This window comes from Bactrocera oleae, chromosome 3 (genome assembly GCF_042242935.1).
Source record: "Bactrocera oleae isolate idBacOlea1 chromosome 3, idBacOlea1, whole genome shotgun sequence".
Taxonomy (NCBI): Eukaryota; Metazoa; Arthropoda; class Insecta; order Diptera; family Tephritidae; genus Bactrocera; species Bactrocera oleae.
The window spans coordinates 2,719,134-2,741,509 of record NC_091537.1 but is presented as its reverse complement, the minus strand read 5'-3'; the positions used below and the strand labels follow the sequence as shown (position 1 = coordinate 2,741,509).

The 22,376-nt window shown below is 38.1% G+C and overlaps 3 protein-coding genes across 6 annotated transcripts; 2 read left to right on the top strand and 1 right to left on the bottom strand.

The window, feature by feature from the left end:
• The first annotated feature begins 401 nt into the window (after nucleotides 1-401).
• On the top strand, nucleotides 402-2,949 carry LOC106625005 (V-type proton ATPase catalytic subunit A). Its single transcript, XM_036369351.2, has 4 exons — nucleotides 402-727; nucleotides 788-1,485; nucleotides 1,566-2,543; nucleotides 2,611-2,949. Exons 1-4 carry the CDS (start codon nucleotides 535-537, stop codon nucleotides 2,701-2,703), a joined length of 1,962 nt encoding a protein of 653 aa, XP_036225244.2. The 5' UTR covers nucleotides 402-534; the 3' UTR covers nucleotides 2,704-2,949.
• A 1,798-nt stretch (nucleotides 2,950-4,747) lies between these two features.
• Nucleotides 4,748-8,883, bottom strand: LOC106625007 (V-type proton ATPase catalytic subunit A). Of its 4 annotated transcripts, none has more exons than XM_014244806.3 (5): nucleotides 8,740-8,883; nucleotides 7,491-7,587; nucleotides 6,725-7,422; nucleotides 5,667-6,644; nucleotides 4,748-5,597 (listed from the first exon to the last, which is right to left on the bottom strand). In XM_014244806.3, exons 2-5 carry the CDS (start codon nucleotides 7,564-7,566, stop codon nucleotides 5,505-5,507), a joined length of 1,845 nt encoding a protein of 614 aa, XP_014100281.1. In that variant the 5' UTR covers nucleotides 7,567-7,587; nucleotides 8,740-8,883; the 3' UTR covers nucleotides 4,748-5,504. The 4 variants fall into 4 exon arrangements, with proteins under 4 accessions (XP_014100281.1, XP_036225245.1, XP_036225246.1 ...); XM_036369352.2 differs by having other exon boundaries at nucleotides 8,648-8,812; XM_036369353.2 differs by lacking the exon at nucleotides 8,740-8,883 and adding an exon at nucleotides 8,046-8,070.
• Nucleotides 8,884-10,877: 1,994 nt separating this feature from the next.
• Nucleotides 10,878-12,117, top strand: LOC106625006 (cilia- and flagella-associated protein 251). The gene has a single exon (XM_036369355.2). It carries the CDS (start codon nucleotides 11,080-11,082, stop codon nucleotides 11,998-12,000), a length of 921 nt encoding a protein of 306 aa, XP_036225248.1. The 5' UTR covers nucleotides 10,878-11,079; the 3' UTR covers nucleotides 12,001-12,117.
• Nucleotides 12,118-22,376: the final 10,259 nt, after the last annotated feature.

Here is a 22,376-nt window from a genome sequence, read left to right as displayed (position 1 = left end):
CACATGTAGCATAGGCTGTCATACTGGGTATATCGATGTGTCTGCGCCATTCTTGCATACTATAAATTTACGGCTGCCAAAGTTATATATAAAAATCCGTAAATGTAAATTAAATTCCTTCTTAATCAACTCTGTTGTCAATACAAATTTACTTGAAGTTCCGGCGACGGATGAGATTTCATTAAGTTTAAATATAAAGTAAAACGTACAAAAGCAGTTCCGCCTGGATTTGAGTGAAACTGTAAGTGAGTCGCGAAGAGCATTAGTCGAGAAGTTTTATATTGACCATGAGGAATATTTTTAGTTATATCCATCTATAGTCTGATGCCTATAAGCACTACATATATAAATTTCCCAAAACCGAATCGAATTAGGTATTATTAGTATTATTTGTAGTTGGCAAATCTGGCATACAATTCAAAATCGGAAAAGTGACACATTGAAATTGATATGTAATTTAAAATATAAAAGACGTTGTGAATGAAAATTTATTTAACAATTTATTGAAAATTACGTTACTGGACATATTTCAAAATGTCGTCTGAATGGTGTACTTGCTATAACACGAAACCACAAGAAAAATCATGTGGTTGTATAGATGTTGACGGAAAAGAATGTGTTTGCCTACCGCCGTCGAAAGAGAAACTATCTTCTATTGAGGAAGTTACAAAGCGTAAAAGCTTTGACGAAAGCAGGTACGGGCGTGTTTTTGGCGTTTCTGGTCCAGGTAAACTGTAATATGTCATTGAAAATAACTGTTAATTTAAATTTGCTTTAAACGCGATAGTGGTTACTGCTGAGAATATGTCAGGTTCCGCTATGTATGAATTGGTGCGGGTTGGATATTTTGAACTCGTCGGCGAAATTATACGTCTGGAAGGTGAAATGGCAACAGTTCAAGTTTATGAAGATACTTCCGGTGTTACAGTCGGTGATCCTGTTTTAAAGACCGGCAAACCCCTCTCTGTGGAATTGGGCCCAGGTATAATGGGCAGCATTTTCGATGGCATTCAGCGACCTCTACGTAGTATAAACGAACTTACAAGCTCTATTTACATCCCCAAGGGTATAAATGTAACGAGCTTGTCACGAGATATAAGTTGGGAATTTCGCCCAGGCAAGGTGTCAATTGGTTCACATTTGACCGGCGGTGACATTTATGGATACGTTCAGGAAAACACATTGGTAAATCATAAAATTTTATTAAATCCACGTGCAAAAGGTACTGTAAAGTATATAGCTCCACCGGGACAATATACCGTCGACGATGTAGTACTTGAGACCGAGTTTGATAATGTTGTTACCAAACATACCATGTTGCAAGTATGGCCAGTGCGTCAGCCACGCCCAGTTATTGAAAAATTGCCGGGAAATCATCCATTGTTGACTGGGCAACGGATATTGGATTCACTTTTTCCATGCGTTTTGGGCGGAACAACTGCAATACCAGGTGCATTCGGTTGTGGCAAGACAGTTATTTCTCAGGTAATACGTTATTATTTTATTAACAGATATAATAATATATAATATAAAAGTAAAATTTAAAAAAACTTGTAAATTTCTAGTCTTTGTCTAAATATTCCAACTCTGATGTCATTATATATGTCGGATGTGGAGAACGCGGTAATGAAATGTCAGAAGTATTACGAGATTTTCCCGAACTATCTGTTGAAATTGAAGGGGTCACAGAATCTATAATGAAACGTACGGCTCTTGTAGCTAATACATCCAACATGCCGGTCGCAGCACGCGAAGCTTCCATTTACACAGGTATAACTCTCTCAGAGTACTTCCGTGACATGGGCTATAATGTATCAATGATGGCTGATTCCACCTCCCGTTGGGCCGAAGCGCTTCGCGAAATTTCAGGTCGTTTGGCTGAAATGCCTGCCGATTCTGGTTACCCAGCCTATTTGGGTGCTCGTCTAGCCTCCTTCTACGAGCGTGCTGGACGCGTCAAATGTTTGGGTAATCCCGAACGTGAAGGTTCCGTCTCCATAGTCGGTGCTGTATCGCCACCGGGTGGTGATTTCTCAGACCCTGTTACCTCGGCCACACTCAGTATTGTACAAGTATTTTGGGGGCTAGATAAAAAGTTAGCGCAACGTAAGCATTTCCCATCAGTAAATTGGCTAATATCGTATTCAAAATATATGCGAGCGCTGGACGAATATTATGAAGTGAATTTTCCGGAATTTGTCCCTTTACGTTTAAAAGTGAAAGAAATTCTGCAAGAAGAAGAGGACTTATCCGAAATCGTACAGCTTGTGGGTAAAGCTTCATTGGCCGAGACCGATAAAGTAACTTTAGAGGTTGCCAAGTTGATTAAAGACGATTTTCTTCAGCAGAACTCATATTCGACATATGATCGTTATTGCCCATTCTACAAGACTGTTGGCATGCTGAATAACATAATTACTTTCTACGATCTATCACGTAATGCTATAGAAACAACAGTTTCGGATGAAAATCGAGTTACATGGAATGAGATACGTCAAGAAATGGGAAATATACTGTACGAATTATCATCCATGAAGTTTAAGGTGAGTTTGCATGTCTGATATTCTTTTTGTAGATAAATTAAGACAATGCATTTAAATGGTTTGTTAGGATGCACAAAAAGATGGAGAACGAAGAATCATGCATGACTACAAAAAACTTAATGACGAAATGCAATTGGCTTTTAGTCGAATGTTGGAATGAATTAATTTGGTAAAACTATTTCATTCGAACTCAAATTCTACTTATTGCGTAACACTAATGATACCGTTATTAATATTTTTATACTACAGCATAACACATACACAGTCATAAAAAACATAATAATTTCCATTTGCTGAACTTATAACTGAATCACGTAAAACTTTTTAATTTTTACTCACAGTTTTGGTTTATACCACGCACTTGAGATTTCAGATTTTATATCAAAAATAAATGTTTTAATTTAAAGTTTCTAATATTTTCAATTAATTGCCGATTGCTAAATAGCAGTCCCCAAAATGAGGCTGAGTATGAAGCTATAAAATAAGCACGAAACTTAACTGTCAAGTATTTAGAATCCTGACACGCCCTTTTCAAATTTCTATGCATATGGTGCATTACATATATTTTTACATTTCACAGAAGCGTTAAACTAAGTGTATACATATGTATGTAAGAAACTCCTAAGTCTTTTAATTTGAAATTTTGTTTTAGCATGCCGAAAATACTTTGCTTATGATTCTAAATTATATTACACGCCGAAGAAAACATAACGTACCTGGTGTGCCATACTAAAGAATTAAACACTGTTTTACGGTATTTTCTAACAAAGCAGTAAAATGAAGTACAAATTATTTCGTCTGCTCAAATGTATATACAAATTTTGCATGAAAGCAAAAATTGAAAAACAAATCAAACACAAAAACAAAACAAAAAGATTTTCCGTAATAAACTCCTAGCAAGTTTTTAATATCCAACTTTATACGTACTTATATAAATGCCGAATATGTACGTGGGCACACAACGCTTTGCTGAATTCTAGTATTGTTACAATGTTCCATTTAACTGCCCACTGCAAACTATCTTGTCAAAAAATAAGCTTAGACTTTTCACTGTTATCCACTTATTATCCCATTAAGCGCCATGGTTACAATATGTCCTGCAGTTATTGCTTTAGTCCGCATTTCTGCACTGGTACTGCCGCTCAGCACCTCGTCAAGTCGCTTTACGGTTTCACTTCACCCAACCGTGGCCAGCAGTGGAGTCTACGCTAGTTTATTACGCTATCAAAATCAAGCACACAACTGGCCACATACTGTGCCTTACGCCGCATGTGTGTGTGTAGATTTTCATGTTGAAATGAAATTTGCTTTGTTGACGCGCACATTTTATTTTTATTGTGGACATTTTATGCGGACGGACGGTCGGTCAGCCGCCCTGCAATCATGATGAAATTTGAATGTGTGTATAAGTTCTTTGTATACGAATAGCGTTGACGACGTGTCATGTTTAGCAAAGTGGAACGCCACAAGCACTCACTTCACCTGCTGCGCTGCGTTTATGGCGGTGGCAGTTGAGGGTACTGAAATTTATTGGTGGCCCACAAAGTGGTGAGTTTAAATGTTTTTAATATTTTAGCACTTTCGAGTCATAAATTTTGAAGTTTCCGCTCTCACGTTTCGAAAGTACATATTTTCGTTGGCTTTTAACTTTAATCTTTCATATGGTCTAATGAACGATATGGCAGTGTAGAAAGTATGTATGGAGCATGTTTGGGAAAATGCAACAAATTTCAGTCAAATTAAGTGTTCACTTTACTTCTGGCAAAAAAAGAAAAAATACAAGGTTTAAGTACGCATAATAACATAATCTAATCTCTAGTAACATTACTTACACAACATGGCTTAATCTAAGAAAAGTTTGAGTTTTAAATTTTGCCAGCTAATTTTCAGCAATCTCATTATATAATATATGGTACATTAAGCAATTAAAGTTAATTATTTATATAAGTGTTTTGTACACTTCACTCAAACAAGTAGAAAATTATTGAATTATTTTAAGTTTGTGTGTAAGCAATTTGTTTATAAAGTTCAACCAAATACCCTATTTTCTGAATCCTCTCTATAGTTGTTGTTGTTGTAGCGGCAGAACTCTCTCCCCTCTCTATCGTGTGTAGCTGTGTACATTTAAAGCAAGACCCTATTTGGTTCTGCAAAATTTTCGATTAATATTTACTAATAGATAATGAAACTAACGACAGCAGGAGTTTTGTATGTTTACAGTAAAATGTAGCTTGAGGCTGCACATTTTATTTCAGAATGCACTTTTCACAATACATTTTCAATAAGGTAATTATTTACATTACATTCAACAAATGAAGGTTAGCTGTAGCAGCGAAAACAATACATTTAGATTTTGACAAACAAGAATTTCAATTATACAAATAATACTACTGGTATGCATTTTTAAATAAGTAAATGTGTATATGTAAGCTGACGTATAATCCGCACTTTTGACTTGTATTTTGTAGATTGAATGCGCAGTTAGCGGATAGCAAATATCCGTTCTACAGTTATGTATATATATATATATAGTGTGTGTAAGTGTAAACAGTAAATGCGCACGGTTCACATTCCAAAAGATACAAATGTTAACAATAATATTGGAAGTACATTTTGGGACGTTTGTGTTTTTTCACTTTGTTGCTTGCAATAAACATTTTATTTTCAATAGAAACACCGAAAGGCCGGAATGTTTTCGTTTTAACATTTTCACAGAAAAACATTGTAATTAATTATAGTAAATGATTTAAATACGTTTGTTGGAAACATTTAAGTGGAATGCATAATTTTGTCTTTTAAAAAGGAATATTTGTGTCCCTTTTGGTGCTGTTTCGTTACTGATTTGGGTGACGCGTTTACACGATTTTCGTTTAATTAATCTACATAACAATATTATAGGCTCTTTGTCTTTTTAGAACAATTAAAATTAAATCGAACTTGTGTAGAAATCGCTTATAAAGCTTAATCTTCCAAGTTTCTGAAAGCCTGTTGCAGATCCTCATGCAGTTGCTCGAAATCACCCTTGATCTTGGCCTCACCATCCTTCACGGGATCCTATGAGGCAAAAAATTTAGCAATCAATAACAAATGACTACTGTTATATTTGCAGTTATTTGTGCTTACCTTGAATTTCATGGATGACAGCTGGTACATGATGTTGCCCATAGCTTCGCGGATAACGTTCCATGTGATCTTGTTCTCGGATTGCGCTGTCGATTCCACAGAGTGGCGGGCCAAGTCGTAGAAGGAAATTATGTTCTTCAACATACCTACGGTCTTGTAGAAGGGGCAGAAACGATCGTACGATGAGTAGGAGTTCTGTTGCAAGAAATCGTCTTTCAACAATTTCGCCACCTCAAGTGTGATCTTGTCTGTTTCGGCCAATGAAGCTTTACCGACCAACTGTACAATTTCAGATAGATCTTCTTCTTCTTGCAAAATTTCTTTGACCTTAGTACGCAATGGCACGAATTCAGCAAAGTTCTTTTCATAGAAATCGTCCAAAGCGCGCATGTATTTCGAGTAGGAAATCAACCAATTGATCGAAGGGAAATGCTTGCGTTGGGCCAATTTCTTATCCAAACCCCAGAACACTTGTACGATACCCAAAGTGGCGGATGTGACAGGATCGGAGAAATCACCACCAGGTGGCGATACGGCACCGACAATGGAGACGGAACCTTCACGTTCGGGATTACCCAAACATTTGACACGTCCAGCACGCTCGTAGAAGGAGGCTAGACGAGCACCCAAATAGGCTGGGTAACCAGAATCGGCAGGCATTTCAGCCAAACGACCAGAAATTTCACGAAGAGCTTCGGCCCAACGGGAGGTAGAATCAGCCATCATAGATACGTTGTAACCCATATCACGGAAGTATTCGGAAAGTGTGATACCGGTGTAAATGGAAGCTTCACGAGCAGCGACAGGCATGTTGGATGTATTAGCTACTAAAGCGGTACGCTTCATGATAGACTCGGTGACACCGTCAATTTCAACGGACAATTCGGGGAAATCACGCAATACTTCAGACATTTCGTTACCACGTTCGCCACAACCGACGTAGATAATGACATCAGAGTTGGAGTACTTAGACAAGGCCTGCGATGGAAGAAACACAAAACATCATGTTAATTATATTTTATTTGTTGTGATTAGATTTGTGGTTTTCTTGTAATTACCTGTGAGATGACAGTTTTGCCGCAACCGAAAGCTCCGGGAATGGCGGTGGTACCACCTTGTACACAGGGGAATAGAGAGTCCAATACACGCTGGCCAGTCAACAATGGGTGGTTGGCGGGCAATTTTTCAGTTACTGGACGTGGTTGACGTACAGGCCACACTTGCAACATAGTGTGTTTGGTGATTTCACCATCGAACTCAGTTTCCAAAACGACATCATCAACTTTGTAGTTACCAGTAGGAGCAATGTAACGGACGGTACCCTTGGTGCGTGGATTTACGATCATCTTGTGTTTTACTAATGTGTTTTCGTGCACCAGACCGTAAAGATCACCTCCGGTGATGTGTGAACCAACTTTTACGTTAAGTGGGTTGAATTCCCAAGCTTGGGTACGTGACAAACTGGGTACGTTTACACCCTTGGGAATGTAAATGGATTCGGTCAACTCGTTAATGTCCTTTAGTGGACGCTGGATACCGTCAAAAATGCTGCCCATAATACCGGGACCCAATTCGACGGATAGAGGTTTGCCTGTACGCAACACGGGATCGCCAACAGTTACACCAGAGGTTTCCTCGTATACCTGAATGGTGGCCATGTCACCTTCCAGACGAATGATCTCACCCACCAATTCGTAGTAACCTACACGCACCAACTCGTACATAGCAGAGCCAGCCATACGCTCGGCTGTGACGACTGTGAGTTTTAAAGAGTATATTCGTTAGTTCATAAGGAAAATAAATTGATCTTGACCTACTACTTACCAGGACCAGATACGGCGAAAACGCGGCCGTATTTGCTCTCGTTATCCTCATCATCGAAGCGCTTCAAATTCGACATTTTGGCTTTTTAGATGTTCAACTGAAAAATTCAGAAAAAAAAGGTGAAAAATACTAAACTTACGACGAAGAAATATTTTAACGAGGTTTAGCAATGCAAATAGTGTTTAGTCAGCTGACGGCTTTTATTCAAATTAGACATTAGCAAGTTTCTCTTATCAGCTCTGATTAGAATTCACATGGTCTGCCAATAATCTATCTAATTGTCCAATATTTCAAATATTCCACACAAACCTTAATTTAATAATAATTTTTACACAATTTCTATACCACTTAAAATACAGTATTTTTGGTGACTTAAAATATTCACACTATTAATCACATAAAAGCTTCGTGTTCACGTGACCTCCTGATCACCAGCGATGTATTTAAGCAAGCTTGGGGATCGTGTTCAATCGAAAATTTATTTATTATTTCTTCTCAAAGAAAATATTATTTAAGTACTTCTATCTTAAGTGGTTAACCTTTTTATTATAATACCTTCAGTGGACGAAATACCCTTTCAACCTAAAATAATTAATTGAAACGAATGAAGATACAAGATTCACTTTCGAAGTTCGAAACTTTGACAGTTGCATTTGACGTTGATCACAAGACTATTGTCATCTGAATGTGTCAGCTGACAACTGATTAACCACGATCGGTGAAAAAACTACGCAGGCAACCATTTTGAATTCTTAACATTAACAACTATAATTTTGGGTTTACTTGCAGTTTTAATACAGTTTGTATGTTTACTAACTTCAGTAGCTAACTTAGTTACAAAGTCATAATACACCTATTCGAAATGGTTATTAGTACTGATCACAAGACATTCGAGGTCAGCTGACAACGTCATTTAATTGGGTCTTATGTTTTTGCCGTCTTTTAAAGGAAGCAACAATTTTTGTTTTTGTTTGTTTCAACTCAAATCCAATGCACTTTTAAATCACTTTATATACATATTTTATATTGATAGAGATCAATTAAATAGTAGCATAGTAGCAAATTTATTATTTAGCGCTAGAAACTACCCTCCGCCTAGTTATTTATTATCTAATCAGAAAACATTATTATTCGTTTGCCATTATCGCAATAATTACCGTTCTGGTTAGAGTGTTCCACAAACAAGTGCGCTAATTGGATTTTAATTCAAATAAAATTTTGTCACAGCACGGTGGTGCGGTTAACTCACTTTGTTATTTGTTTTATAGAAATGAATTTACAAACGTTGCGCTTCTCCAGCAGAACAAGACCAACTGTGAAAATTAACGACGTCGCCAGTAAATCTGTTTCGAAGTTCGAATTTCGATATCGAATTGATCGTCACATTGAGCAATGGAAAAGCTTTCGCTGAGCGCACTTCTATATTATGTTCGCTCTTTCGTACTTGCTTATTGTAGTGTTACCAGCATTATTTCATTTTTGTCAAAATTTTTACAGGGTTGCTTTAATATATTTATTGTACCGTAACTATGGAAAAATTTGGTCTTATATGTAAGGGAAAAGTTTATGTATTGCTATAATCGAAATTATTTTGCTCCAGTAGTTTGGTTCTAATAAAAAATGTATGATTTTTACATAAGAAGTATGCTTTTAGCTAATTGTATGCACTGCTATTCTAGAGAGCAGAACCATAAGCACTTATTTGACTAGTAAAACTTACAAAGAATTTTGGTTTGCCTTCATTTTTACAGCTACTGTATTGTTTTTAATTGGCTAATGAAGATTTTATAGTGTACATAGCTAAAACAATCAATATACAAAGTATAATTTTTATTTTAAGAGAGAATTATTACACCTACAAAATTATTATATATCATTCTACATATTAATATATGATGTCTTAAGTAATCTTAATTTTATGTTAAAACTCCCCATTATGTAATCAATAACCATGCAGAAATATCCAAACTTTCATTTCATTCGAAATTAACTTTTTTCTTAATATTCATAAAAGCTCGCACTGTTCAATATGCGTGCGCTTTAATGTGAGAGCCAGTTATTTCGAAAACTAAAACTCTCGCTAAACTCTCTTTCGAATTAAGTATGTAGAAATAGTGTTACCATGTTATTTAATTACGAGATTCTATTCAATATTAATTTTAAAATAAAGTTTTAATCAACTTATTTAGTATTAAATGCGTTGATAAGACAGCAATTCTCTTAAAAATATCTTACTTGTTGTCTAACCTAAGTTTGTATGGACATTTTCAGATTATTATATTTTTATTAGACTAAGTTTAGAGTTCTCAGCAAAAATTATTTTCTTAAAATAATCAGATCATAATGAGAAGAAATAATATCAATATGAACATAGATCTAGTTCTCATGTACATAGGTATGTACAAATATACCGAATAACCTTGCTTGCGTCACATCGTCCGGAAGTTTCATGCCTTGGTACTTACTTTTAAATAGGTACCTTACAACTAACTTTATCCCTGGTTCCGGTCTTTTAACACTAGAACTACGAAGATTTACCTTATACTTACACCTTATACTAAGTAGGTCTCTTTCTCTCTCTGAAAATTAGAAGCGTTAGAACAGAATACAATATAATATTATTTTATACACAAATAAAAATCAATAAAAATCATGGCATTATCGTAAAAAATTAAATAGGAATAAAGAGGAAATGATATAAATAAATGTAGCAACCGGTCATTTTGAGCGCTTCGTAGTTCTAGTGTTAAACAAGACTGTAGGTGGTAGGTTCTCACGTAAAGCGTGAGGTTTGGAAATCATTTTCCATTTATACTTGGCCTAGTACCAAAAATGGCTGAAATATGCAGAATCAAACATAAACCTTGCGTGTCGTTTTCATTATTTGCAGTTTAAAAGGTTAAGTAATACAAATTCGGATAAAAATGGGTATTTATAAGTTGTAAGTGTTGTAAATTTTCGAAATATCTATAATTTTTACAAATTTGCCTAGATATGAGAATTTCCGAATGTGAGTTTTCTCACTTTTCACTCTTTTTTATACTCGTATAATATTTCATAACTCGTCGCTTAGTCACAATAAATTTTGAACCAATTTAACAACTTTGATTGAAAGTAAAATCTAAAATGTCTTCAACTACTCCTTACCTCTGATCGCTCATTCATTTATGTGGTAATTTCCTTGTGAAATTTGAAAATAAAAATAATCGCAAGAAATCATTGAAGTGTGGTGCAATTTCGGTGTCTCAAAAGCAGTGCTACCACAGCCACCGCAGCCAGTAACTTCACGGCCAATTGCGCTTTTCAATTAGCAAAGTGGCAAGTAGTCGGTGCTTGGACTTCGTAATGGCACCAGCAGTGACGATTTTCGGTCACGCATTAGAGACAAGAATGGTCGCTGCTAAATTACTGGGCGACAGAGATAAAAAGGCCCAACACCGTCCACCAGTGCGCACATTACGGTTTCAAAGCGTTACTGGAGCCGTTGGTGGAGACGGATTCACTCAAGATATACTTATACGAAAAGGACCAACACAAAGCTAACCAACTGCAGGCAGCGGCCTGGTGTGAATGGAGAGTAGCAGCAATTATGGCCTTGCGAAGCAAAATGCATTCGCCATGGGTGTGGACTAGTGTGAGACTTGGAAGCATATTTGTGGTATTCGGCTGCCTTTTGGTAATTGTTGAGAGTGCATACGCGCCGACCGCATTGAGGACACAGTCGGATGATGCAGTTGCAATTACTGCTAGTTTACAGCCGAGCTATGATGATCTGTTAGTAGCTGGCTCTGAGAAGCATGAGCATGAAGATGAGAAAAAAGAGGAGGAAGAAGAAGCCGAGGAGGAAGAGGAGAAGGAGGAGTCATGGGAGGAAAAATCCGAAGAGGAGAAGCACAGTGAAAGCAAGAAGAAGAAAGGTGAAAAGGGTAAGAAGGGACATAAGGAGGAGGAACATCATGAGAAAGGCGAAAAGGGGCATCACGACAAGGAAGGCAAAAAGGGTGAAAAAGAAGAAGAGCATGGCAATGAGAAGAAGCACAAAAAGGATGAAGGTCATCACAAGAAACACAAGAAGGGTAAGAAGAGCGAGAAAGGGCACGAATTCGAAGATCATGGCTCGTATAAGAAGGGACACTCGATTAAGGGTAAGCATCATGTACACAAGTTAAACGAAGACAAAAAGGAAAAGAAATACTATGACGAACACCACGATGAAGGTGAAGAGGAGAAGCATGGTGGTTTTGAGGAGGCGAAGAAGCATGAGAAGGGTGCCCATCATAAAAAAGGCGGTCACAAGAAGAGCGCACATGAAGATGAATACGGAAAGAAAGGTCACAGTAAGAAGGGCCACAAAAAGAAGGGACACAAGGGGCACAAGAAGAAGAAAGAAGAGAAAAAGAAGTGGGGCGAAGAGCAAGAGGGCGGCAAAAAGAAGGGTAAAGAGGAGAAAAAGAAGTGGAAGAATTCAAAGAAAAAGGAAAGCAGCAGCAGTGACCATGGACACGATTAGTAAACCATGATAAATATTAATTGCAGCAGAGATATTGTGGTTAGTAATGGCGGAGGTACTGCATTAGTTTTCTATTTTATTTATGGTCTTTCGGTGTTGGTAAGTGAAAATATTGTATCGGATAGCCTTCATTATTAAAATCTAATATTGTAATAAATAATTGTACATACAACGTAAAATAAAGAAAGATGATAAAAGTAAATTCCGTTTCTAATGAGAACTTGTTTGGTATGAATAACGGTTATCTTTGTAAAAGGGATTGACCGGATATAAAACCAGGTCCGTTCCGGACCCAACTGCTGTTGCATAGTTATTGCTTTTAACTGTTGCCTATCGAAGAACAACGGTAAACCACCGAGTGTGTTGGTTATAACTCATATTTATCGACTGCAGAAGAGAAAATTTGAGTTACTGTATTCCTCTTAATGTCCTTCATACTAATTGTGCGATTGTCTCATTGGAAGGAATTTCTTTATTAAAAAAATGATTCAGGAAATAAGCTTAACGTTATTTTTTGCATCCAACCCGAAAGGATCCAAATTTGTGCTCTTCTCACAATTATTTTGAATGACTCACAAGAATCGCCGGCTCTTTGCTATTCAAACTGTAGAGGGCACTACACAAATCACTGTTGTTTGCAGAATTTACGCCTTCATGACACAAGGCAATTTGTGGTATGCCAGCATGCATATACATGTGGAGACAATAGAGGCGCATGGTGAAGGCCACCGCAAGGACAAGGTACTCGTATAAGCCTCACCTTGCGGGCACACACATCACCAGTCACCACCAGTGGCTCATCCAGTTGGCTCTTGTGTTAATTTGTTAAAAGTTCTCTTAAGTCATGGCAGTGGCGTTCGTTTGCTGGCCAGGTGTTGTTATTGTTGTTGTAATTATTGTTTGCTAAGCTGTTAAAACAAATGAAGAATTTCCGGTGCTATGTGATTTAGCCGCTTCTGCCACTGCTGCGGTTGCCGGTCCGGTCAGTGCAGCATTGCGGCCCTTACATATTGGCTAAGCCATGGCCATGGTCACTGCTATGGCGTTCGACTTTGTTAAGGTGTAGAAATACCTAAATGAAATTTCCGTGTTCATTGTTCGCCCAACGGAAGTGCATAACTTATGCTTTATATACATGCCACAAGCACTGCTGCACGTAAGCGTTTGTTATTGTTGTTATTATTTAAGTAGTAGTGGCAGCACTGACGTTGTCGTTGCTAGTCTTACAGAGCTTGGGCCGGCAATATTAACTCACTGCCACACACTACCCGTATTGTTCTACGAAATCTATTGTTGCTACATGCCACAGCTTCCAAAGTTGGATCGTGCAACGGGTGCATACATACCTGGCGCATTTGGGAATCGTTATTATGGCTTCCCAGCAGGCAAAACAAGAGCTCACTAATTTGTGCGCACCACCCACAACAGCCGCTCGACACAACGACTGCACGTACATTTATATGCTTATGAGGCACAGTTGCTCTTGCAGTAGGCATCGAGTTTGGGGTACGCGGCTTAATATGTTCTACAAGAGTATTTGTTTTCGTATATTTGGTATGCCAGTTAAGCTACTTCTTCGTCGGCAGCGTTCACCGCAGGAACTATGCGATGATGTATCGCTGCTGTCCATTTCGGTCCATTGGGGGCATGAGTGTGTATGTGTGTGCATGTGCAACTCGGCTGCTTTAATGGTGGTCATAATTCTGTTACTGTTGCATCATAAGCCATGCTAGCAAGTGCACGAATAGTTATCTATGCTTATGTGTACTTCATCTTCTCATCCACGGCAGCGGCCAGTTGTTGTGGCATGTAATGCAATGTGCAGGCGTATTATACACCAACCCGCTCACACGGCCAACATTTGGTCAGTTTAAAGGATTTTCACTGCTTCTGCAAATGGACTTAATTCTTTTGTGTATTAGTGGCAGTTATGGCCGTTGTGTTTAGTGCAAACTGCAAGCGCTTTTACTTAGTTGCAATGTTGGCCAATTCGAGTGAATCTCCATCCTCTAGTGTGGATATACGAGGGCTGCATTGTGAATTTATATTTGGAATTAACGTAAAAGAACTTTCGAGGCAATACTGGCGCTGTCAACTCTCGCCGCTCAAGCAAAAGAGAGTCATAGAGGTACTATCACCCGTTAATGCAAGACTGGCATGGTTTTGAGGACAAAAAAATGTTGAATATTATTCTGAACTCTTGCAGACCACGTTAAAAGTATTTTGGAGCTCTATGTATGACTTTTTAGTTCATAGTCACTGTCAACACTGTCTAAATATGACGTGAACATCTTTTTCTAATAGATGTGACCGAATTGACAGGTAACGCAGTGCCATCATGGGTTACAAAAAATATCGAGACCAGACTTATTAACTATCGCTTTGTTAATGAAGACAGGACACGCTTTGAAAATAGCATACTAACGCTATGCTTTCATTCGATATGTCACGGACTTTGCAAGCCTTCCGCGTACATATGTATGTACTTACGTACAATACATATCTAATGATTATTGGATTGCTCGAGCAAAGGCAAACTTTAGCTGGGCTTGTGGGCGTATTGCACATAAATAATTTTCTTTTGAATTATATTCTCATTGAAAATACAATAATGCCAGAAAATTTCTCTTTACAGCTTTTGGCGCTTTAAATTATTTATTAGTTGGAATATTATGTTTTTATGCACGTGTGCGTTGGATTTGGCGTTAAATTCTCACTATCGACCATAGTATGCCTTGGATTTTACTGTTTGTTGTCTTGACTTCCTGTTAAAAATAAGCTTGCCTTAAATATAATATTTATTTGTGGCATGAATATTAAGTTGCAATACACAACTGCTGTAGATAAAATTTGAAATATCATTGAATTACTCACTTGAGTGCTGGCTTATTTTTGTGTGTCAATTAAAATTGTGCAACTCACGCAACTACGCAGTACATACTAATTTAAACTTAAGTAATCAGCACTGATATTGGGTTTCTGTAAATTTTCTCTCAACTGCCGTTAAGCCTTGGAGTGTTGCGGTAATTATCTTGCTGAGCTCTTCATATTACATATTCGAGCTTAATGCGGATAATCAATGAGATCTTCTTTCCTGCGACAACACTTCAATGTGAAAAGAAAATATGCCAAAATTAGATTTTATTGTACGCGAAACTTCACCATTCTTTTCTGAGGAAGAAACTATGGATATTTTTTTTGGTTTTTTACATATAGATTTACTTGTTTCCTATACCATATAGGTATAATGCAAGGATATATTTACTTTAATTAAATATTAGTATTTTATTCGGTGATATTTTTCTACTCCATGTGCTGGGGTGTGAGCGTTCGACACATGATATGTCTTAACCAATTTTCATACTCATTAGTAATCAATCGCTTTACATATGTGTATACACAGGTGAGCCTAATAACAGCACGGCATTGATTGGTTATGACGGAAATTCTCCGATATGTTTGTCAGCCACATAACCACAATCACGCATGCAAATTGGCTGGCTTACATGTATTCGATGCCGAAAGCAGCAGCAGATCAACAGCTCAAGCCCATATGCCGATAAAAGCAAGCGTATAAATTTATTAAAGCTGCGTGTGGTTGTGTATATGACCTACTTGTATCCAACAATTAATCATGCAAGAAATGCCCACTAAGTACAAGCAAATATATACACACACATACACACACCCACACACGCAAAGCTTGGACCGAGCATTAGCAAGTGGCTGATCTGATCGTTTGCTTTTTGGCCGCATGTAACCAAAATTCGATTATTACACCCACAATTGAACGCCTGACCACACAATCAAGGCATATTATATTAGTTGGCTTAGTCACCTTAAGGACATAGCAAATGCTTATTAGTGTTTATTGCAGGCGCGTTTCGGCAGACAGGCAGTTCATAAGCAGTTTGCGTTTGCTTGCAGGCAATACCTCAAGACACGACCGTCTAAGGGCAAAGCTGTTTGCATGAACAAATAAACAGATGCGTTTATGTTAAGCAGGCAAGTGGCTCAGTGATGTTTAGTGGCACGCATTTACGTACGAGGGCGTACTGTTAGCAGTAAACTCGAGACCTAAGTTTGTAAACATTCTGAGCTGTACTACTTGGAAAACTTAGACTGCGTAGATGGTTAAGGGCTTATTAAATGTAGATGGCTTTCGCAGATGCATTTCAATATAAGAAATGCCCGCTCAGAACGAATTTTGCAAATCTGCTACGAAAATATCAGACAATATCAGATAACTAGGGTATGATTTTTGAATGCCAAACGTTTCAAACCGATAATACTGCAGCCTTATGAGGTATACAAGTTCCGTATTGGTAGCAAATTTTCCATATTTTTTTCTTCAATCTTTATGATATATTCTCTGCTTGAGTTCCTCGTAAAAACATTATATTTGAGTAATATTCATTCTGATTCGTTTACTTTTTGAGAAACCTTCGTATATTTCTTATACGAGTATGTATGTAGCTGCTATTGAATATCGAAGCTGTTAAATATATGCATCTAACTATTAGTACAAAATTTAGAAATATTTCACCAAATACAATTGTCTTTCAGCAATATACAGCCGATTAAATCTGCATAAAAGAGTTTGAATCGCTTTGAGCAGCTATTGTAATGGAGAACTATAGAGGAATATCTCTTTTTTGCGGATTATTGAGACAATAATGCAATAAAGAAACGAATAATTTCTTTTACACTGTTAACAAAATAATATTTACACAACTTCTGTAATTAAAAAATTAATTGTATTATTTATTATAAGATTTTCTGCTCGATCTTCGGTCATTGTGCATACATGCTTTAACAATCCGCCTAAATGTAGGCCACTCTTTACAGTCGATGAGCAGATAAAAACTTAAATTGTTGCCTACATTTTGGCGCAATTGTTCAGACTTACCAAAGTCGCACAGCTGTTGCAAAAATAATTTAACAAATTCAAGACTTCTATGAATGCCCAGTTAGAATAGATAGCGTTTAAGCGCAGCAAAAATGCTCCAATAACTAAAGAAATTAATTTTGCAGTAAGAATATGTTTAATAAGTACTCAACGTCCATGCGAGTGTGTCGATCCAGGGCCGTTGCACGTGTGAATGATGGCAAGTAATTCGAAAATGCTGCTTTATGCTCAGTTGTCGCACCGAAAATGTGATATCGACAGAAAAAGTGCTCTCCATTTAAGTGGAAAATTGTGCAAATTTGGCAAATTAGCCTTAGGCGGCGCCACTGGAGTCGAATCCCATGTGAAAGCTCGCCATTTTTGCTCTATGTGATTGAGTGCGAACCTCAACAAATTGTATGCAATTAGCCGAACGCCATGCTATGCCTACATGCAAGGATCATGCCGCGAATGGCGCTTGAACTCACGCACATTCCTACATCTGTCTATATACATACATATAGGTAGCGAAATGTGCTGCAATATGCATTGTCATTGCCAACAGCAGTCGGATGCACTCACATCTATAAGTACTTCCAGCTCATTAGCGGACTACAGCCATAAGTGCGTCAGCAATTTAAGCTTTAGCATCCATGTTGCTGTTGTGATCGCATGCAGCTGCTGATGCCACAGCTAATTTGAATTATTCATACGCACTGGCCGCACGTTCCCACCACTCTCCCATATATGGGTATGTGGGTATATGGATATGTGGAGTTCGGTGCGTAAAACATTCAATATAACCTGTCGCAGGCTAATCTTATGCACAACAATAATTTTCAATTTATCCTTATGGCACATAAATTCGGCAGAATATGCGAAACTCTCTGCCTGGCCTCATCAGCCATTGTGGCCGTTCGTATGGCGCCTGGTGCTTCGTGCCTGGCTAATTGAATAAGCCCATGAATATGCCGTTGGGGGTGGTAGTTGTGCGCGACGAGGGCTGGTGGATGGTGAAACGTCGCACAACACAATGAGATAATACAATACACTAATACCCAACAATGCGCACCACAACAACAGCAACACAACACCAATAAAAACAACCACAATAGTTCATTGTGCAATGCAAAGCCGACCAGTTAGCCAGCCAGTCACCAATACAATGGCAATAATAATAACAAAGAGCGTGTGCAATAAAAGAAACAATAGCAATAACAACAAATGCTGCAGACAATGCGATGCCAATACCGCTTATGGTCGTTGTGTGTGTAAGCTTGTGTGCAGTGTTGCAACAGGCTCAGCAGCGAGCAGCGAGCAGCGGATAGGGGCAGCAGTGGTCCAAATTGTTGCAATTAATTAGCGAAATGACTGCCGACTTAGCCGTTGCTAATAGTGTTGCCATAAATCTATGTGCATATATACCCATGTATACTATATACATACATATATATATTATATATGTATGCACTCATATGCAAAGAGTACTTGGCTATTGTCCGCCGATCAGGCTGTCCATCATTTTGATATGCATTATTGCGCTAGTTGTTGTTATTATTATCTAAATGCCATATGCATGATTGAAGTAGCAAAATTCGCAGCTGCACACACACACTCAATCGTGCCAGTACGCGATGCAGGGCTTAAGTATACATTTCACTAGTAATCAGTTTTTGCGTGTAATTCTTTGTAATCGCTTTGTCAACTACATGGAAAACATAATTTACCGATTCGCTTAAAACACAGCAAATGAGCTCTATCACTTAACCATGGTTGACTCATTCCATGCACTCTCATATAGACGCTTGCTCTTTCACACTCACTCGCACGTTTCGCAATCAGCGGGGTCCATGCACCCACTTGTCGGTAAGTGTTCGTCTGCTTGTCGAATTTCATCATTTTAATTTGCTGCATTTTGTTGCTGTGTTGGTCAGCATAGTCTGAGCGCTCTTTCTGTGGTCACTGGTGCTGAATTATGTCGGAAATCTCATATAAATTTCAATGTGCGTGCAATTACGTGCTGGTGTGTGTGCTCTTAGCTGGAAGATAAGCGACAGTAATTATGGTGGTTTTGGAGATAATGCTAAATTTATAGCTCAATAACATATGTGGAATTGAGGAATTAGCATGAGTCATTTTGAAAGCACTGGCATGCTTTTCATTTACTTAAGTGCATATGTAGAATTATAGAAAATTAAAAACAAATTCAAGACCTCGGGGCAGCTTTCTTTAAAAATGCAACGCATATAAGGCATGTGGGACTATCTATTCGCCAGCATATCTCAGAAAAGTCGCTCTTTTATTTAATATAAAGTCAAGACACAAGACGATAAAGTGGTGCGCAAAGCTTTGAAAGCTTCGACAAATAGTTAGAAAAGAAAGATGTAAGCTTCATAATTAGATTGTTAGCTTAAATTTATTTATATATTTAAAATTTCAGTGTAACTACAAATGATTGCATGCTGCACCTGTCTACTACACTAAAACTTTAGTGCTTTAAAGCTTGAGTGGCATTGGTAATAACTGGAAGATTGCTAGAGGTAACAGCAAATTAAATTAAATGCAAAAAGAGAAGATCCGCGGCCAAGTAGTTAAAATACATATTATAAAAGCTTTCAAATGGTTTATTGCTATAGAGCTTTCGCACTTATTAAATTGTTTAAGCGATTTGAACTTAATATGCTTTTATTAGTGTGGAAGTAAGAGCCAATAGTGTGCGCTGTGTTGCGAGCTTTCACCGATAACGCACACTTTCAGCAAACCTGCGAAGCTTTGATTGCGATTATAGCCGAAATGATAGAGAATTTTAGTTGCTTTGCTGACATATCAATGAATGCGCTTTGCTGGCAAACAATCTTATCCGAACTACATAAATATTTGCACAGTCAAAGGGGAAATCGTTGCTTACACCTGATGCAAAGGTTACCTTATTTACCAGATGCTGCATATTATTACTCATTCGCTGCGTTGCAATAATTCAACGTCGCTCCCCTTGAAATGGCTTTTACGCCAGCGTTGGGCTCTCTATCTCGCAGCGCTAAGCCAATAAATCTTCAACAAAGTTTTTTGCATGAGCAAAATAAATAGAAAAAAAAAGCCAAAACGAGAAATGAGTGTCGCAATTGAAATTAATTTCTCAAGGAGCGCAGGGCAGGTGAAAAAGCTGCTACCAAAAACTAACTAAGCTGCACAAGCAAATACACTGCGCAGCGTAGTTTACATAAGCAGCGATGCCTTAGCTGGTAAAAAGCTGCAGTCGAAGCGTTGCCTAAAAGTTTTTACTGCTTATTCGCACCTTCAGCACAAGTCGCGGGGTGGCTTCCCTTTACTTAGCAAGCGCTGCCAAGTGTTCTCGGAACTTTTCGCTCACACGATGCAAGCATTTATGCATTTTACGAACTTTTACAGATTTCCCAACGATTTTTCTTCATTTTCTGTATACACACACACATACACAAAAAGTGACGATTTATTTTACTTTTACCTGTGTTGAGCGGCTGTGCTGTGTCGGCGCGCGCTCTTTGCCACGCCATTCGATATTCAACTGGCTCAACTAGAAACGCATTTCGAATGCAAAATGACATTTTCACTATCAAAACGTACAAATCCAATCGATTTCACTAACACGTTGCAATGCGCTGGCATTATTGTTGTTGTTATTTGTGTAATGCACAACTATGCCACAAAATTGAAAAGAAATTGATTTTGATTTCAGCTACGAAGCTGCAATCGACGACTAAGGCATTGGGGGGCGTAGTTAGATGCCGCAGCTTCGAGAAACGCTCATAAATTATCGCAATGCGTTGAGGTTAAGTATACGCGTGTCTTGCGCGGCAGAAGACGCCAATTGTTGGTGGACGTTTGCAGTGAAAGAGTAAGCGAATGCAAGAGAAAGCGCTGTGATTTTCCGTTCTCCATTGTATGTGGTGTTGAAAGCACTTTTGATGGCGAAAATTGATATTTTCGTTTGCAATGGATATACCAAAGGCGTTTACACACAAGCAACTGTAACTAGTAAAGTAAAGTTGCATTTGTTTTCATTTCATTTACATTTTAATTTGCAGACTTTTCAACTCACAATAAAAGAAAAAGTTTCCTTCAACTTTTCCAATGGAAATTACATGAAAATATAGCAGTTTTAGTTGTACTATTTCACCTTTGAAGATTCTAGCAAGTAACTGCTCTTACGCAGAATTCTTCCAGTCTAGTCTGCAGTAATCGCGCCTAGAATGAACAGATGAATGAACAGATAAGCTTTGCATGTTCGAGATACTTCTGTGGCGACGTCACCACGTACTCTTTGCCTAGGTGTAGCTTCTAGTAGATCATGTCGGTGTTTGACAACATATTGCAATACATTGTATATGCTGCAAATATAATTAACACTGTAAAGCTGATGAGTAATCAGGAAAGTGCGCTCCAATCTCAATATCATCCAGTTGGTAACGAGTGGAACCACCGCTGTCGTCTTGCGAACTATCACTAGACAGCTGAGACTTCGCAGAAATTTATATAGCCCCAAATGTAGGGGTTTTAAATGGAGAAGAGGCTTTAATGCATATATAATATAATAGAAATGCAGTGAACTGGTAGGCAATCGTGCTGAGAGGAGTGAGGCGGTGGGCGTATGCTGCAAAGGCAAACTGACTGCCATGTTTTTGTCAGCAACTATAATTGAAAATACTTTATTAAATGTCAAAAATATCGAAAAAATCGTTTTTCATGTGTGCTTCGCGCTCTTATTGAATGTATGTATGCGTGCGCGTGTGTGTGCGTATACAGCAAGCACACGAGTTCTTTGTGTTTCAATCACACGCATTCGGCAAATGTTTCAGTTTCAGTTCAATAATATGCCTCCATTCTACAATGCTATGGGCTCTGCCGAAAAATCCATTATATGTTGCATGGTGTCGTATAAGTATTAAAGGAGCATTTTGTGGCATTCGATTGGCTGAGCAAATGTGTAATCGAACATTGCACAAGAAATAAAATAAAATATTTATACTTTTTCAATAATAATGGCTGATAAATAAATGGCAAAGGCCTGCGCTTGCTACAACCAAAGAGTGGCGGAAGGCCGCAACACACATATACTTGCACAGCGCTGTGCATTGCGCCAAAAAAGTTGTAGACAAGTTATGCGCCAAATGCACGTTGCCTTTGTGGCATGTAACTTTAACAACAGGCGACATATTGTGTTGGTATTTTTGTGTTATTGCTGCCTCCGCCGCCGCCGCCGCTGCTGCCACACGTATCGATATTGCTAGTAGTGGCTGTGTTGCTGCAGCTGTTGTTGTGGCTAAGCATGTTAAAATATGCCGCAACATTTTGTGGCATGAAAACACAAACGACACCATCTAATATTGCCGTTACTTGCAGTTGCATGTGTGCGGCGGTGTAAAGTACAAAAGATAGGAAAATGTGCAAAAATATTGCGGTTCACATACAACAGCACACAGGCACACACACACACACACACAAGTCGAAT

What these genes read in the sequence shown, in the direction of transcription:
- LOC106625005 (XM_036369351.2), top strand. Translation starts at nt 535, where the DNA reads ATGTCGTCTGAATGGTGTACTTGCTATAACACGAAACCACAAGAAAAA. An exon ending in TTTTGGCGTTTCTGGTCCAG is followed by an intron (nt 728 to 787) that starts GTAAACTGTAAT and finishes TAAACGCGATAG; the next exon opens with TGGTTACTGCTGAGAATATG. An exon ending in GCAAGACAGTTATTTCTCAG is followed by an intron (nt 1,486 to 1,565) that starts GTAATACGTTAT and finishes GTAAATTTCTAG; the next exon opens with TCTTTGTCTAAATATTCCAA.
- LOC106625007 (XM_014244806.3), bottom strand. Translation starts at nt 7,566, where the DNA reads ATGTCGAATTTGAAGCGCTTCGATGATGAGGATAACGAGAGCAAATAC. An exon ending in GCAAAACTGTCATCTCACAG is followed by an intron (nt 6,645 to 6,724) that starts GTAATTACAAGA and finishes CTTCCATCGCAG; the next exon opens with GCCTTGTCTAAGTACTCCAA. An exon ending in TGTCATCCATGAAATTCAAG is followed by an intron (nt 5,598 to 5,666) that starts GTAAGCACAAAT and finishes TTTGCCTCATAG; the next exon opens with GATCCCGTGAAGGATGGTGA.
- LOC106625006 (XM_036369355.2), top strand. Translation starts at nt 11,080, where the DNA reads ATGGCCTTGCGAAGCAAAATGCATTCGCCATGGGTGTGGACTAGTGTG.